The sequence below is a fragment of the Amblyomma maculatum genome, chromosome 3 (assembly GCF_055883805.1).
Source record: "Amblyomma maculatum isolate TAMU_Amacu chromosome 3, ASM5588380v1, whole genome shotgun sequence".
NCBI classification, from domain to species: domain Eukaryota; kingdom Metazoa; phylum Arthropoda; class Arachnida; order Ixodida; family Ixodidae; genus Amblyomma; species Amblyomma maculatum.
Genome location: NC_139346.1, coordinates 215491336 through 215506768, shown reverse-complemented (window position 1 = coordinate 215506768; position 15433 = coordinate 215491336). Strand labels below are relative to the sequence as shown.

The window sequence follows — 15433 nt, the reverse complement described above, 5'->3', positions numbered from 1 at the left end:
CTTACCTCCATACACAAGATCACACTTTTTAAACCTGACATCATAGAGAACTCGAAATGTCTGTCTTAGCAATTGATGCTTCCATGTTAGCTCTAGCCAAGTTTGGAGCCTTTCTGACGGGACACTTCAAATACTCTGGAAGCATATAGGTATCCACAACTGCTTTAGGCGAGATGAGTCTATCGACACAGAAGAAATAGCAAGCCACCATTTTGTTATGCTGATGCCAATAAGGTGTTGCTGGCATAGCTTCATTTTTGTGCTAGATGCTAATGCGCATATCATATTTAGTTGACTCTTTTATTATTATTTTTTTTTTTTCAGGAAAAAGGTGGGCGTTATAATTGAGCAAATGTGCAGTCACAAAAGACACTAGATGCAGGCAGCAGGCGATGCCTCTATCCCATGTCTTTTGCAGTTTTTTCTTGGGTGTGTTGAGAAACCTTGACTAGCTAACTTTTTTGCACTTCTTGTCTGTTTTGCAGCCCAGAATTGTTGCTGATGCTATCGCTGCCAATCGACTGAGCTTTATCATAGACTCTGCTGGTGTTTCTAGCAGTGCAGCAACATGTTGCTGATAATAGACGCACTGGCTATGAGCATGATATGCAACTCATTGTGTGTGCCTGCTTGTGTTGTGAAGACCATTGCTCAAGCACACGTTGGCTGCTGTGGTCTGCATGTGCAGGCTTGGACATTACTCTTGCTCTCATGGAGAAAGGAGAGGTGGCTGAAATTGTCATACCTGCCAGGCTGGGCTATGGGGACAAGGGAAGGTAAGGCTTCTGGCTGATGCACAGGGATAGTTGGAAACCACGGGCATCATTTGTTTTCAGACTGCAGCTCTTAGGCATCCATACATGTATTGCACATTGTTAACATTGTTGGTATAGTAGGCGTAACCAGGCACCTGCCACCGGTGACAAGTAGTAGCAGAGCAAAGCACTGCCTGCCACCTGACACAGCTAGCAGGTGGCAGAGTAGAGAAATGAAAATCCCCTGCCCACATTTAGGTAAGAGGGAGAGAGTGAGAGGCAACAGGTGGCTCAGTAGCAGGGGGAATGTGGCAAGAGCAGAGAAATGTGCAACCCAAGGGTGGCTGTCACGGTAACAACTTTAACTTGAAGGGTGGCCACAGTGGAAGCAGAAGGTTATGGTAAGAGTGGAGGAATGCACAACAGGGCGATGAGAATGCAAGGTGGAGGAGAGCGATGCATGCATTTAGATAGTGAGGAGGGCAGTGTTGCAAGAGGGACCCTCTCAGACAAGAGTCATAGTTACTCCTTTTACAGCTTTTAGTCATTTGTTCTTTGATTTTGACAGCTAATGCATAATGTACCACAGTGAAATATGATAGGCGATCTCGCTTAAATTGTGCATACACATTGTTTTTTAGAACCAGGCATCAGTCCAGTACCTGGAATATCTCCTGACTTTTCTTCCTCTTTCATGAAAATTGAGAACTGCAAAGAAGTGTCGGTTTAGGATGATTATGTGCAGAAAATGAAAGTAAAGTGTGTAGGAACTATAATGAAAGAATAGTGATTGTCTGAGTGGACATATATATATATATATATATATATATATGTGCACACACACACACATGCCTCTCTCATTTTCTTTACCTCAGAATATTACACAACCAAAATATCTGTAGAACTGCGCTTATTCCAATACCAAATATGAGAACCATCTACTGATTTTGAACTGCCACACGGCAGAATTAGGTCTGCGTGTAGGACACCTTGCAGCTGTGCCTGTTGCAGAATATTGTGTGAAATAAACTGCAGGTGAATGAACTACGGATCACTGTAGCAATTTGCTTTGCCATCTAAACAGGGCTGATTCCCATTGTGTTCTCTTGAAGGGATACTGAACTAAATTTTAAATGGCCTAGTTTTGTACTGGAATGAAAGCTGACATTCCTCAGTTTGACTAAAACTGCATCATTTCTAGCACAAAGCCAGCTAAAAGCACTTTTCTTGCTCATTTTTCTTTTGAACTAATGCACAATGGCCCTGCTGCTGTTTGTGTACATAAAGCTAACATATGAGTATTGTGTTTTGTTATTTCTTTATTTTTTATTTTGTTCACACATCAGTAAACATTTGCAGTTGAATAGCCAGACAGGAGTAGGGAATAAAACCCCATTGGGAAGCACTGTAGGTTTCCAGTCTCTTCTTTTTTTCTCTAGGTCATGGGTAATCTGTGTTCTCCATCCACTGTATATGAGTGGGCTTCTCTGCTTTATCTATTCAGGAGAGGCAGCTCATAAAGGAATCACATATGGTGCAAGAAGTCAAGGACTAAGACAGAAATACAGTTGCAGTGTTGAACTAAAAATGTAGCTTGCAAGCATTGAAGCTTGGGCCAGTTCATAACTTCTGGTAGAGGAGCTTGAGCCTTAAAAGGACGAATGGGACAGACGCTACTGTCGCCATCGTCGTATACCTGCTCTGTAAGATTTTGTTTGCATTGCGAGCTGCTATGTAGCTGTTATAGTTGTGCAGTGTCTTCTTTGCTTTTGATACGCTTGTTTTTGTTTCAGGGAACCAGATGTGCCACCAAAAGCGACACTTCACTATCATGTGGAGCTCCTGGACACCTGTCCAGCCAAGGAGGAAAGTGAACTGCCTTTCCAAGAGCGTCTGTTCATTGGGTGTGTGTTGCATCATTTTTTCTTGGGGTTTCTCTTCTTTCCTCTTCTTTTGAAAAGCTTTCCAGGTTTTTCTTGAGATGACTGTGCAGACTGAACACATTGGCATTTATTCTGTACCATGCAGCAGCTGGGTTGTTGCTCAAGGTTTGTCAGAGCTGGTAGTGTATACCAGTATCCAGTGTCTTTCTGGTGCCTGTGGTCATAGCAATGTATTTCACAAAATATTTTTAGCACTGACACAGTTGTCATACAAATGTTACTTGTGTCATTGGTTCAGAACTGGAAAAATGGAATCCAGTTCTTTAGATATATAGATTCGATTGCAGTGAAACCGAATTACAGTTAAGGATCAATTGTAATGGCCACCATTATAACGAATGCTTACTTAATATGAGAAATGGCAGAACTAGGATCAAAATATGTATTTAGGCTATGGCGCCGTTTCAGATAAAATCGAATGACCGCGGTCACACCGCTTGGTTATAACAAGAAGGAGGCCCCGTAAATTTCTCTCGAACGCGAAAAATGTGCATGCAGCCAGTACGAAGATCAAAGATCATCTCCCAGCCACAGCAGTACCCCTCTCTATTTGCAAAAAGAAATTCCCAAACTATAGAGATATTTGAATCAGCAGTTAACCACTGGCACAGCATACCCTGACAGAAGTACTGTTGGTGTGCTTGCATGGCATCTGGAAGAAGCATCTAGAGTAGAACAACAAGTGTAAGCATGAAGCAGGGGCTACGTTGAAAACTACATTACTGCACATGTTTGGTGATCAACAGTGATAGCAATCTGAGAAATTTGTGTACTGGTCACGAGATACATCTTGATGGCCGACCCAATCAAGTGGCTATTGCGTCGTCTGCACAATTGGATTTCTGCGTGTTGCCATATGCAGATAGCACACAGGCTGCGTAGTTTCCGTTACACTTGTGTTTGTGGGCAGTGCGCACCAGTTGATCAAGTCTGAAATGAGGCATTAGGCTGGTGGTATTTTGGGTGAAGTGCTAGTTCCCACCTGGTTTTAAAGTCTCAGCAGCTTCACTTCCGAGTAAATGTTGCGTCACGCTCCTGATGGCTGAAGGGAGGTGTATGTTAATTGGGAGGCCAGGACACTGCTGGTGCAGTTAACACTAAGGGGACTCACGCTGAGCATGCTTAGTGGACACCCATAAGGCAGCTTTATCGCTGCATCCTATAACTGAACTGAGATTTAAACTTGATGCTTTAGACCTTCCACCAGTGGCCATGGACGCCTCAAATGCTTATTACGTTCCTATAGTAGCTTGCTTGCAAGAACCGTCTCAACAGAGATAAAAAGTGGCTTGGTAGGGCTCACAATGAAGTGAAAGGCAAGTACAACGCACTTTTCAAAAAAATAAATGATGCTTTTGTCTGACTTACTCTATTTAGCTGTAGTAGGGTAAATCTGCTTACCATGAACTTCAGATACAACAAACATGATCCACTTGACCATCAGGTTCATTATAAGTAGGCTCAACTGTGTATTACCTGGGGGTCACTTCTTCCATCTATAATCAGAAAGAAAAAAAAAATAATGCACCCAAGAAAGAAAGCACCCACACTTTGATAAAGAAAATCTCACATTACATTCCGGGAAATATCATGCCTAAGTTATTTCTGACAGTGAGTTAAGGTGCAAGGGATAGCATTGTAAAAGTTAATTTTCTTTTCTTTTTTCTCTTTTATTCTTTTTTTCTTTCTTTTTTGGCATTTCCAAAAGTCGAATTCACCTGTATCCAAATTTCATAGTAAGTGGGCTTCTCATATTAGTACAACCCAATATAGTATGTCAATCAAATGCAGGATTTATTATTTTTTTTTATTCATGCACATCTGTTTTTCAAAGCTTACCCTATTGCAGCACTTCCTAAGCTCTCCAGTGCAATCGCATGCTTCTTTCTAAGCAGCAGTACTATACGCAGCATGTGCACACCATAAATTTGTATCACAATGGAGGCATGCTTCTGGCTGTCATTATTTGCCTTCCTTCAGTTAACATGCAGGAAGTGAAATGATGGAGGAGGATCAAGTTATCACCTTCAAATGTTAAACTTATTGGCTTCTCTTGTTTATTATGCAGGAATTCATCTGCCCTGGTTTTGCATACTCATAGACAGTACTGCTGGCAGCTTTCCTGTTATTTAATGCCTAAGGCAAGAAATGTACCTACACTCAGTAGCAATGTTTAGCCGTGTCTTTTTGGAAAAGGTCTCAACGCTGTCCAGCTTGTTAGACTGATATTTGTAACTGGCCTTATGGTGTTGCAGAAAATTGTACATTTCACATGCTGTGCATGGGCTGATGAATTTGTATCATAAATGTTGTTTGTTATGCAGAAGATGTAACCAGTCAGGCATAATAATTTTCAAGAGTAATGTGGATGTGCGAAGCACACACACACACCGATGAGAGCAATTGCAGCTAGCTGTGCACTGGAGTTACTGGCACGTATGCTTGGCATTTCTTGCTGACCTTTTGCAGCAAAGCAGTTGTGCTGGTCAAGTCAGAGAACCAGAATGTCCTTAATGTGTACTTTGTCTGCAGAGATGCAAAGCGAGAACGAGGGAACTTCTGGTATGGCCGAGGGGACTACTCAAATGCTGCCCACTGCTACAGGAGGTGAGGTCTTAGCCATTGATAGTGTACCACTGCTGCTCAGTTGTGGTTGCAGGAAGTCATCTGTCTGGTTATTTGTGTTTAGCATTTATAGATCTTTATTGTAGTCGGATTGTACAGTTAGGTGGACATATTGTATCCGTAATAGATCATAATCATGAGGCAAATGATAAAATAAACGAAATACTATATATTTATTTTAAGGGCAATAATATATTGCAAAATTGATGGCTGTCTACATTGAAGGTGAGCCCACTTTTTAAATTTCCTTATTCAAAAGGGGAGTTCGAAATAGCGAATGTCAAAAATGCATATTTGAAACCTTGCTGACTAGGCTTTCCTGCAATGCATGTTTAAAAAAATGGAGTCATTGCAGGTGGTATTGCTGCCAAAATCATGTTAACCTGTTTTACATCATTACTCTCATTAAGTTACCACTACTCATTTACCACCTACAGAGAAACAATGTCCAAATCACCTGTGCACCCAGAACTTGAGTAACCATTTGGAATTTGACAAGGTTTTGAGAGAATAATAATCTACTTTTACCTAAAACTTCATCCAAATATGATAAGCAGGCAATGTTTGTTATTCTTAGGCATATCTACTTGGAATTCTTTACCCTACATGTTGAAGTTTGAAGTTGAAGTTTATTCTTATTCTTAGTTTCGTTGCACAAAAACTAAAGAACCCCGAACAAAAGGCGCGTACTTGCACCTGACCAGTTTCAGAGCCCCATACAATTTGTACACAGGGGAAACAGCGCGGTACAGATTAAATTGTTTTTTCCACTCAAAGGTGCAAATTAACAATCGAAAAATACAACAGTAAGAAGCACGCAAAAAGCTGAACAAATTTAAAAATAAAAAAAAACAACAAAACAATAACTGGCACTCAAAAAGCTAAACAATTTTTGACATCGCTAACAGTTTTATTTACAACACTTAGTTCCACATCTCGTTCAGCGTACGTTTAAATACACCAAGTGATGCATGCCGTTCATGTGAAATGCCGCCCACCTCATCATCATTCAGAACTGCATTAAGGCAACATTTGCTTGCAAATCTAATGGGATAATGCTCCTACTCTGCATTTTTTTTTTACTCCTATGCATTGGTGTCTGTTTTGTTCCTGATGTTTTAGTATTTAGAATCAGGCTACCTATAGTCATCATTTTCTAATGCTGTATATTTGTTGCCCTTGATTCCTTTATGCATTTGTACCTATCTCACTTTTGTTTGATGTTTGCTTTTTGTTAGAGTATCTTTTTGCTTATTGCATTATATTTATTGTTTTTCTTGTCGGCCATGCATTGACTCATAATTTGCTGGTTTTCTAATTAGAAAGTCGCCCCGACAGTTTTTCACTTTGGGAATTCCTTGTGCTGTATGCAATCTCATTCCCTCCCCTTTTATATGATTTTAAAAATAAATCTTGCTCTCTCAAGTATACAAACAATGTAATTAATATGAGCAATGGCATTTTACGAATATGCAATGCAGAAAAGGCAACTCGGGGAGCCTTCAAATTCGTATTCTCATCTTTAGATTCTAAAACCACTTTACTACATAAAAAGGAGCCTAACACAGCCACTAACACAAAAGATAGCAAAGGGGTCTTGTGTGTGTGTGTGCGTGGTTGATCAATGTCAGCAATATTCCCCCACCAGGGTGGCGCAGTGGTTACGGCACTCAACTACTGTGCCCAAAGATGCGGGATCGAATCCTGGCCTCGGCATCCGGTCCCTCATAGCCTGAGTCGCTTTGGGATGTTAAACCCCTCAAACCAAACCAATGCTAGTAATTAATGATGGAAAATAATTGGTTAGAAAGTCGGGAAAAAAAACAACCGCATGCCACTGGTGGGATCCGAACCTGTGACCTCCGAATTTCGCGTCCAGTGCTGAGCTAATTGTGTTATGGCAAAGGCCATTCAGTCTTCTTCTTACGTGTAACCTCTTTACGTGGGCTCGCCAGCACCACCCTCCTACTTAGCGTTGGACATGGAATGTTCGGTGATTTGTGTCATGTAGGAACGTGATCCAACAGGTAAGGTGGGAGTTGTGTGATGTTTGATAACTGGCAAATAGTTGTCTTTATTTTTTTTCTATTTTCTAACCAGTAATTTCCCGCCACTACATTATTCACATTGATCAACAACATAAATAAAATTAGCTGTGGTTTAGCTTATGGCTAAGCCTGGAGTTACGCGAGAGCTACCTGCATGGCTACACTTCGGCTTGAAAGTAAAGACATGGCTTTTGCACATAGTAGTTTACTCAATGGTTTCAGCTTTATTTATGCCATAGGGGGCACTTTGACCACTAAAGTGCGATAAAGCCAAAGCCTCTATCGCACGGTGGTCTGCCCTCTACTGGGCCCCTCTTTCTCTGTTTTCACTGTCATCTTCGCGATGACGCGATGGCGTAAGCTACTAGCCAAGATATAAAGCCCCACTTTAACTGAGCCGTATGCACGTGCCTGCATGACCTAGGGATACCCTGAATGCAAGGGTTTTGGCTGATTCTGATGTCACCCTTCCATATGAAAGGAGAGGTCAGAGTTGGCAGCTCCTGCAAAACGTTATGTCAAGAAGCCCTACGTCCAGTTAGTGCTCCGCCATGTCAGCTGCCAGCTACCGCCTCCCACAACTTCTTTCTTTGGTCTTTGGACAGGCACGGACAGGCACTGGACAAGCAAGGGGAAATGGCAAGACTGGCCAATGTAGCCCTCGCTACAAAAGAAAATCCCCTATACATTACTTAATGCCGGTGGCTGTTGGCTCCCTTATTTATGTATTTCATAATGAAGCCCCTCATTATTCCTGCATCTGTTTGCCGTTGAGGTCGCCAATTAAGGAAATTTCAAATGGGGCTCATCTTGGAAGTAGACGGGTCTTCAATTTTACAATAATAAAAATGCCTTTTGCCTAAGAAAAAAACGCCTAAGACAAGTTAGCTAGATAATCCTAATTAATTATTTGATATTTAGAGTTCATAATATACATGGTGTCCACCTGATTGTACAACCCACCCGCACAGAGCACACATATATCTCGCATGGGTTTCAAAGTAAAAACTTGTAAATGTTTAAAAAAAGTCGTTACTGTTGAGTTATTTTAAAGGAGCAGGGACATGGTACTTTGCAGTTTTATGCTTCGCTGAATAATGCAAAAATCATTGTCTAATCCTGAACTTTGGGTTTCCTGAGGGCACTATGCTCTAAAAACAGTAGAAAAAAATAACAAACTCAGTCAGAATTGGGACTTGCAAATGCTTTCCACCAACAGCAACTGCCATGCTGAAAGGTTGGAGCGATATCGCAACAGCATACAGGCGGCATCATCATTTTCAGCGTGATTGTAGGCTACAAGATCAAATGACATGTCTACCACCTTTTCGAGGGTGATCAAACTAGCAGTCATCCCTCATATACGAGTGCATCCATCTTGTTAACATCAGGTTTGCTTTTTTTTTTTTTTTGCATGTATATTATTATAATGCCGTATTTGTTTGAATCTAGGTTTTAGGTATATATGAGGTATAAAAGTGTTGGGTCTTCTTAAATTAGAGTATTTTGTCGACATAATATTACATAATACGAAATAAAATCATAAAGCACATAAGCTGACTCCAACAGGCTGCATCAAGCGCACATCACTAGGAGTTGTAGCTAGCTGCGTCCCTGTAGCCATTGATGAAAGACATCCCAGAAGGCTTTGTTCCGTGCTCATTCTGAAAGTTCAACATTTCGAATGCACTTGATGGCACAAAAAGATTATGCACTGTATGAGGAGGACAGTGAAAATGAGGCCAGCAGTGACTCCAACGAAGGAACAAGAGCAGGTTCGTGAAAATAAATGCTGTTTGGGTGTTGTTCCTGCTTTCTTTCTCTATTATTTTTTCAGGCGGCTTACGTTCGAAAGATTTGTTGCCGTAAGATGCCTGACTTTCAAGTGTTGGCTTATAATTGTAGTTGGCCTAGATTCGCGTAAGCATGGTAATTTTTTTGCTTGCACAGCATATGATTGTGGGAAAGGAGTTAAGACTATACAAGAAGTGGCTACAAAATTGTTAGTTATTTTACAGTCACAGGTGTTAAGCGCTCGTTCCCTGGGCTTCATGTCATAGCAGTAGTAATAGTGCTAGTATAGTAATTGTCGACATAACCAGAGGCTGGTTGCCATGGGGAATCTCTAGGAAGGAGTTTAAGGTGGAAGAAGGGGAAGGTTAGGCGAGAGTGAGGAATGTGTAGCCACTCGGAAAGTGGTTGCCCAGATTTGCTTGCCTGTCAGGCTTTAATAGCACATTAGTGCTGAATCCCTCACTCCCACATTTTTGCCGGTGTTTGTTCATTCATTCGGTCCTCCTCACGAGCATGCCACTGCCAGTTGGTAGTTTGTAGGTGACATGGTCAGGCACTGGCTGGTTGGTGGGAGCTGCCAACTTGGACAGCACTTTTGAGATGGGAATAGAACCCACTTGGACCCTTGAATCTAGAGTTGGGCATGCTACCCCTTGGCCATGTAGACACGTTCATGTGGCTTGGTGAGAGTGGGGCTTCATATACATAGTAGGTGGTATTTGACATAATATGGTAGATTACGACTCTATACCAGGTGGTCGAAATTTCCAGAGTCCTTCACTATGGCATCTCTCATACTCATATACCATAAAGCAACCATCTATGCCATAATGAGTGCATGCAACCCAAAGTCACAGTGAAAGCATAAGCGCTAATGCACCTAATTATCATTTAACCTAACTGCACTAAATTGGTAGTAACTTTTCTTTTTTCTGCAGCATCATATTGTCATGTAGTAGTAACGCAGCTACAGGCACAAAAGAAAAGACAGTCGTAATAACTCTGAAATGAACTCTTTATTGAGCTGACTTGCGCCTGCAAAAGAACTTAGCAACTCGGCGGTGGTGATAGCAGCAAATGGGCTCGTCAGTTGTCGAACAAAGAATGTGTGTCGTGCCTGTGAATGCTCAATTTATAGGCGACGAAGAAACGTCTAGATAAAGCCACAAATGGGGACTAGCATAACCTGGAACATTGTAGAAATGCACAAGAGTGGTTGGAATCTTCGAGATTCAGCTTGACAAATGATAAAACATCGTCTCGGGACAACAGGCATGACTAAACAAACAATACAGAATCGATCCGAGCTCTAGATTCTCAGTGATAAGGCCGTATACCTGCGGCTATTAAAAATAACAAAGATTCGAATGATTCGCGGCATTGCTCCCCCATCAAAAAGGCATCGCCTAGATGCTTACAAAACAAACACACAAAAAAAGTGAACAAAATATAAGAAATTAATAGGCAGGGTCTTCAGCGCGCGTAATAAGGCTTTAGGTGCACAACATGGACAATTTCTAGACACGCCCGACGCCACTGGGATGTGGTTGTGCTGTCGGGGATGACTTCATAGCTGGGCTGTCGGATGCGCCGAAGGACTTTATTATATGGGCCGGAGCACCGCTGCAAGAGCTTTTCACTCAGTCCGCGACGGCTTATCGGCGTCCAAACCCAAACTTGATCTCCTGGTTTGTACTTTGTGTCGCGTTGTTGCAAGTAGTACTTCAGGCGCCAGTGCGTTGCTGGTCTTTGATATACATCCGGGCGAGTCGTCGAGGTTCTGCATGCTGCAGGTAGGCGGTGACGTCGAGGTTGTCTTTTGTCACGTGCGAGAGCATCACATTGAGCACTGTCGTCATATGCAAGCTTGAACTCTGGTTGTCTCCTGGATGGCCATGTTATACACGAAAATCTGATGGAAAGATGGCGTCTCAGGTCTTGTGTTCGTCGTCGATGTACATGGCGAGCATGTCCGTGATAGTTTTATTCAGATGTTCTGTAAGTCCGTTTGTCCGCGAGTGGAAGGCAGTCATCATCCGGTGGCTTGTCTGGCTGTACTCCAAGATTGCTTGAGTGAGCTCCGCCGAAAATGCTCTTCGCCTGTTTGTGACTAGCACTTCGGGGACGCCATATTGGAGGAGAATATGCTCGACGAAAAACTGGCCGATTTCTGCCGCGGTACCATTTGGCAGTGCTTTTGCTTCAGCGAAGCGGGTGAGGTATTCAGTGGCCACAATGATCCATTTGTTACCTGCAGATAAAGTTGGAAAGTGGCCGAGGAGATCCATCCCAATTTGTTGAAGGGTTTGGTCAGGGATGGTATAGGGGTTCAGTAGCCCAGCTGGTCTGATCGGGGGAGTCTTGCATCACTGGCACTCACTGCACTGCATGTAATGGGCAACGTCGATAGGTAACCACGGTCAGTAGTACCTCTCTTGGATCCGATGCAACGTTCGCGCCATCCCAAGGTGCCCTGCTGTAGGCTCCATCGTGGAACGCCTGCAAAATTTTTTTTCGGAGTTCTTTGGGCACGACGAGGAGGTATGTGGTCCTGTTGGGTGCGAAATTCTTCTTTCTTCACCAGGACGTCGAACGCGAAGGACGACAGCTGACGCCTGTAGACCGTAGGAGCAGAAGCAGTCTTGCCTTCTAGGTAATCCACCAGGCCTCTCAACAGAGGGTTCGAGCGCTGCTGCTGTGCAAAACTGGTGTTTACCGGTCCCAAGAAGGCGCTGTCGTCGTCTTCCTTCGAAGGCGCGTCAACAGGGCCCCATGACAAGCAGTCTGCATCAGAATGCTTGCGACCAGACTTGTACACCACCGTGATGTCGAATTCTTGCAGGCGTAAGCTCCATCGTGCAAGGCGGCACGGTGCAAAGCGCATGTTGGTTGCTTACTACCTTGAACGGTCGACTGTATAGGCACGGACAGAATTTTGACTCGGCCCAGATGATCGCGAGGCATTTTTTCTTGGTCGTCTGATAATTGGTTTCGGCTTTTGAGAGGTACCTGCTAGCATAAGCGATAACTTTTTCTACTCTCGTATTCCTCTGAACTAGGATGGCACCTATACCCATGCTGCTTGCGTCGGTATGAATTTCAGTCTCAGTGTTTTCATCAAAATGACCGAGGACAGGTGGGGACTGTAAGCGGCACTTGAATTCATCGAAGGCTTTTGCTTGCGATGCTTTCCACTCAAATGGTACGTCTGCCATTGTAAGCACCGCCAAAGGTTCGGCGAGGGGCGAAATGTTCTTGAAGGATCGTCAGTAATAAATGCACAGTCCCAGGAATCTGCGCACAGCTTTCTTATCAAGCTTCCCCAGCCGTTTTGTTTGGGGGCGGACGAACACCATCCTTGCTTACGATGTGGCCAAGGAACAACAGCTCCTCGTAAGCAAAGTGGCACTTCTCTGCTTTCAGTGTTAGCCTTGACGACTTTATTGCGTCGAGCACTATGCGAAGCCTTTTGAGGTGGTCTTAAAAGGTCGAAGAGAAGACGTCGTCGCCTAAGTACACCAGACAAACATGCCACTTCAAGGCAACCAGTACAGTATCCATTCCTCGCTAAAACGTCGCGGATGCGGAGCAGAGTCTGAATGGCATTACCTTGAACTCGAAGAGGTCGTCTGGTGTGATGAACGCAGTCTCTTTTATCGACCTCAATTTGCCAGTAGCCGCTCTAAGTCCATCGATGAGAAGTACCTTACATTTTAGAGCCGGTCCAGTGTGTCGTCGGTGCAAGGGAGAGGGTAAACATTTTTTTTTCATTATGCTATTCAAGTGACGATAATCGACGCAGAACCACAGTGTCCCGTCTTCACCAGAACGGCTGGTGCTGCCCAGGGGCTCATTGATGTCTGGATGATGTTGTCACGAAGCATTTAGACTTGCTCGCGGATGGCTTGGCGTTCTCGCGGCAATACGCGGTAGGGGGCTTTGGTGCAGAGGTCGGGCGTGTTCGTCCATGATAATGCGATGCTTTGCAAATGGAGTTTGTCGCATCTTCTACGCTGACGAAAAGCACTCGCTAGAGTGCGAATCTTGTGTTGGGGGGTCTACACCAGGGTAGTGCTATGTTGACTTCAAAAGTGGGCAGATTTTCTCGAGTGGGTGCATCATCTGCAGGCGGGCTGTGTACGGCAAAGACACCTCGGGTGTCTGCTAGCACATCGAGGAAAGTGATCGTCGTGCCTTTGTTAAGGTGCTGGTATTCTTCGGTGAAGTTTGTCACCAGCACCAGCACCTCGGCATGTGCTCCTCGGAAATTAATGATGCCGCTTGTGATTCCGAGACCTCGTTCTAAGAGCAGCTGGGTGTTTCCTTCAACGATGCTTTAGGCGGATTCGATGTCTGCGCTACCCCCGCAGATTATCACACTTGATCAGGGCGCTTCAGTCAATTCTTCGTCGTTGACGTGTAGAGCGACAGGTTGCATCGAAGTCGTAATAGGTGTGGCGTTGTCCGTCGAAAACTTGATGAGCTTTGAGCGAAAGTCTATGATCGCCAGATGTTCAGTAAGAAAATCCATACCCAGGATGATGTCTCGCGAGCAGTTCTGTAGGACCACGAAGCTCGTAGGATAAGTTCACCTATTCACTGTCATTCTTGCGTTGCATTTCCCGGACGGCGTAATAAGATTACCACCAGCGATGCGAATTAGAGGGCCATCCCATGGGGTCTTCACTTTCTTGAGCTGGGCGGCGAATGCTCCACTGACGACAGAATTGGCTCTGGTGTCCATTAAGGCAGTAACCGTGCAACCATCGATATAAGCTTCAAGGACACTTGTTTGCATCCTTGCTTGCACATGAGCCATGGTGTGTGATCTCAACTTTGTCATTTATTGTGGTCACAACCGGGCCACACCATTGTAACTTAGCTGGGCGGTGGTGTCGGCTTGCACTCTGGTCGTGTTGTTGTCGATGTTGTCATCGTACATAGCAGCGGTGTCGCTTTTGAGCCTGGGCATGTAATCTTCGAGGGCGTCTTCATAAGGAGCGTTGTAATAGTAGTGCCGTCGGCAACGGAAGCTCTTCGTTAGTTCACCGTGTAGCTACCTCACCTCCAAAGGTTGCTGCCTTTAGTTCTTCCTATGGGGGCTAGGAGACCTTCCTTGAACGTAACTGGCCTGGCTACGCAAGCGGGCCCTATACGGCAATGGGGACCTGAACCAATGGCTTGGTGGCGCAAACTCACCGCTATGCAGATAGTTCTCGATTTCTTGCGGTCGTTAACTGAAGCGGGATCGTGGGGCGTCAGCTGCAAATTCGCAAAGGCCGATTCGTCGGTACGGGCAGTGGCATAGAATGTGGCAGGCCTCACCAGTGGAATCATAATGACTGGCTGTTCGCAGTTCACCAGGCGTCGCACTTCCTGGGGCTTGGAGGTCTTTGGTAGGTTTGGCAGGCGGGGGCCAAGGGGCGGCTCTAGGAACAGGACGGTAGCAGCAAAGGCTTGGAAAGTCACTTTGGGGCACAGAACGACTTAATGCAGCAGCATAGTTCGTGGCTGTTGTTTCTTGTGCTAAAGCCGCCACTTGAGAAACACCCAGCGCCCGCTGGACTTCTTCACAAACGATGTCCACGAGCGTCGCTACTTGGGGTTGTTGGAATGATGGCAGCAACCGGCGAAGTTCCTCTCGGGTGATCTCACGGATGAGGTCTCAAAGGCTATCTCCGCTCGTAGATGCGTTGCTGTAAGGGCTTGCGCAGACCGGTTGGAGTGGTCGATCATAGTGGCGCATCCGGGTGTCCCTCATCTTCTTGATGATCGACGCTTTGCTTTCAAATTCGTCCACAGTTTTTGGCGGAATTCGGACAAGTCCTGCAAAAAGCGTCTCTTTAACGTCTCGCATTAGCAGTTTAACTTTCTCCTCCTCTGTCATGTTTGGGTTAGCGTGATGGAAGAGGCGCTTCTTTTCCTCGACATAGGGGAGGACAGACTTGTTAGGGAGCTGGGTTTTGGACTGAAGAAGCAGTTCTGCTCTCTTTCCTTACCCCGCTCGTGAACTGTTTCAACAGTTCCTTCGTGAAGCTCTCCCATATTGTTAGCGAGGACTTGTGGTTTTCATACCATGTCCGCGCTGTTCCATCCAGAGCAAAGAATACGTTCTGAAGCTTCAAGGCGTCGCCCCAATTGTTAAATACGGCACCTCTCTCATACTGGTCCAGCCAGTCTTCAGGATCTTGACTTACGGTGCTGCTGAAAACAGGAGACTGTTGGCACAGGTACCATAGACTAGGCCGTTGTCGACGTTGGGGCCTTC

General features: G+C 44.6%; 1 protein-coding gene across 3 annotated transcripts in view; it reads left to right on the top strand.

Annotated features, from left to right (window-relative positions):
- LOC146197695 (peptidyl-prolyl cis-trans isomerase FKBP8-like) overlaps nucleotides 1–15433 on the top strand; it is a 40858-nt gene that overhangs the window by 3663 nt on the left and 21762 nt on the right. For all 3 annotated transcript variants that reach the window (XM_084599598.1, XM_084599599.1, XM_084599600.1), the window contains exons 4-6: nucleotides 689–776; nucleotides 2549–2659; nucleotides 5231–5305. In XM_084599598.1, coding sequence (XP_084455724.1) covers nucleotides 689–776; nucleotides 2549–2659; nucleotides 5231–5305 — 274 coding nt within the window. The remainder of the gene's footprint in view (nucleotides 1–688; nucleotides 777–2548; nucleotides 2660–5230; nucleotides 5306–15433) is intronic.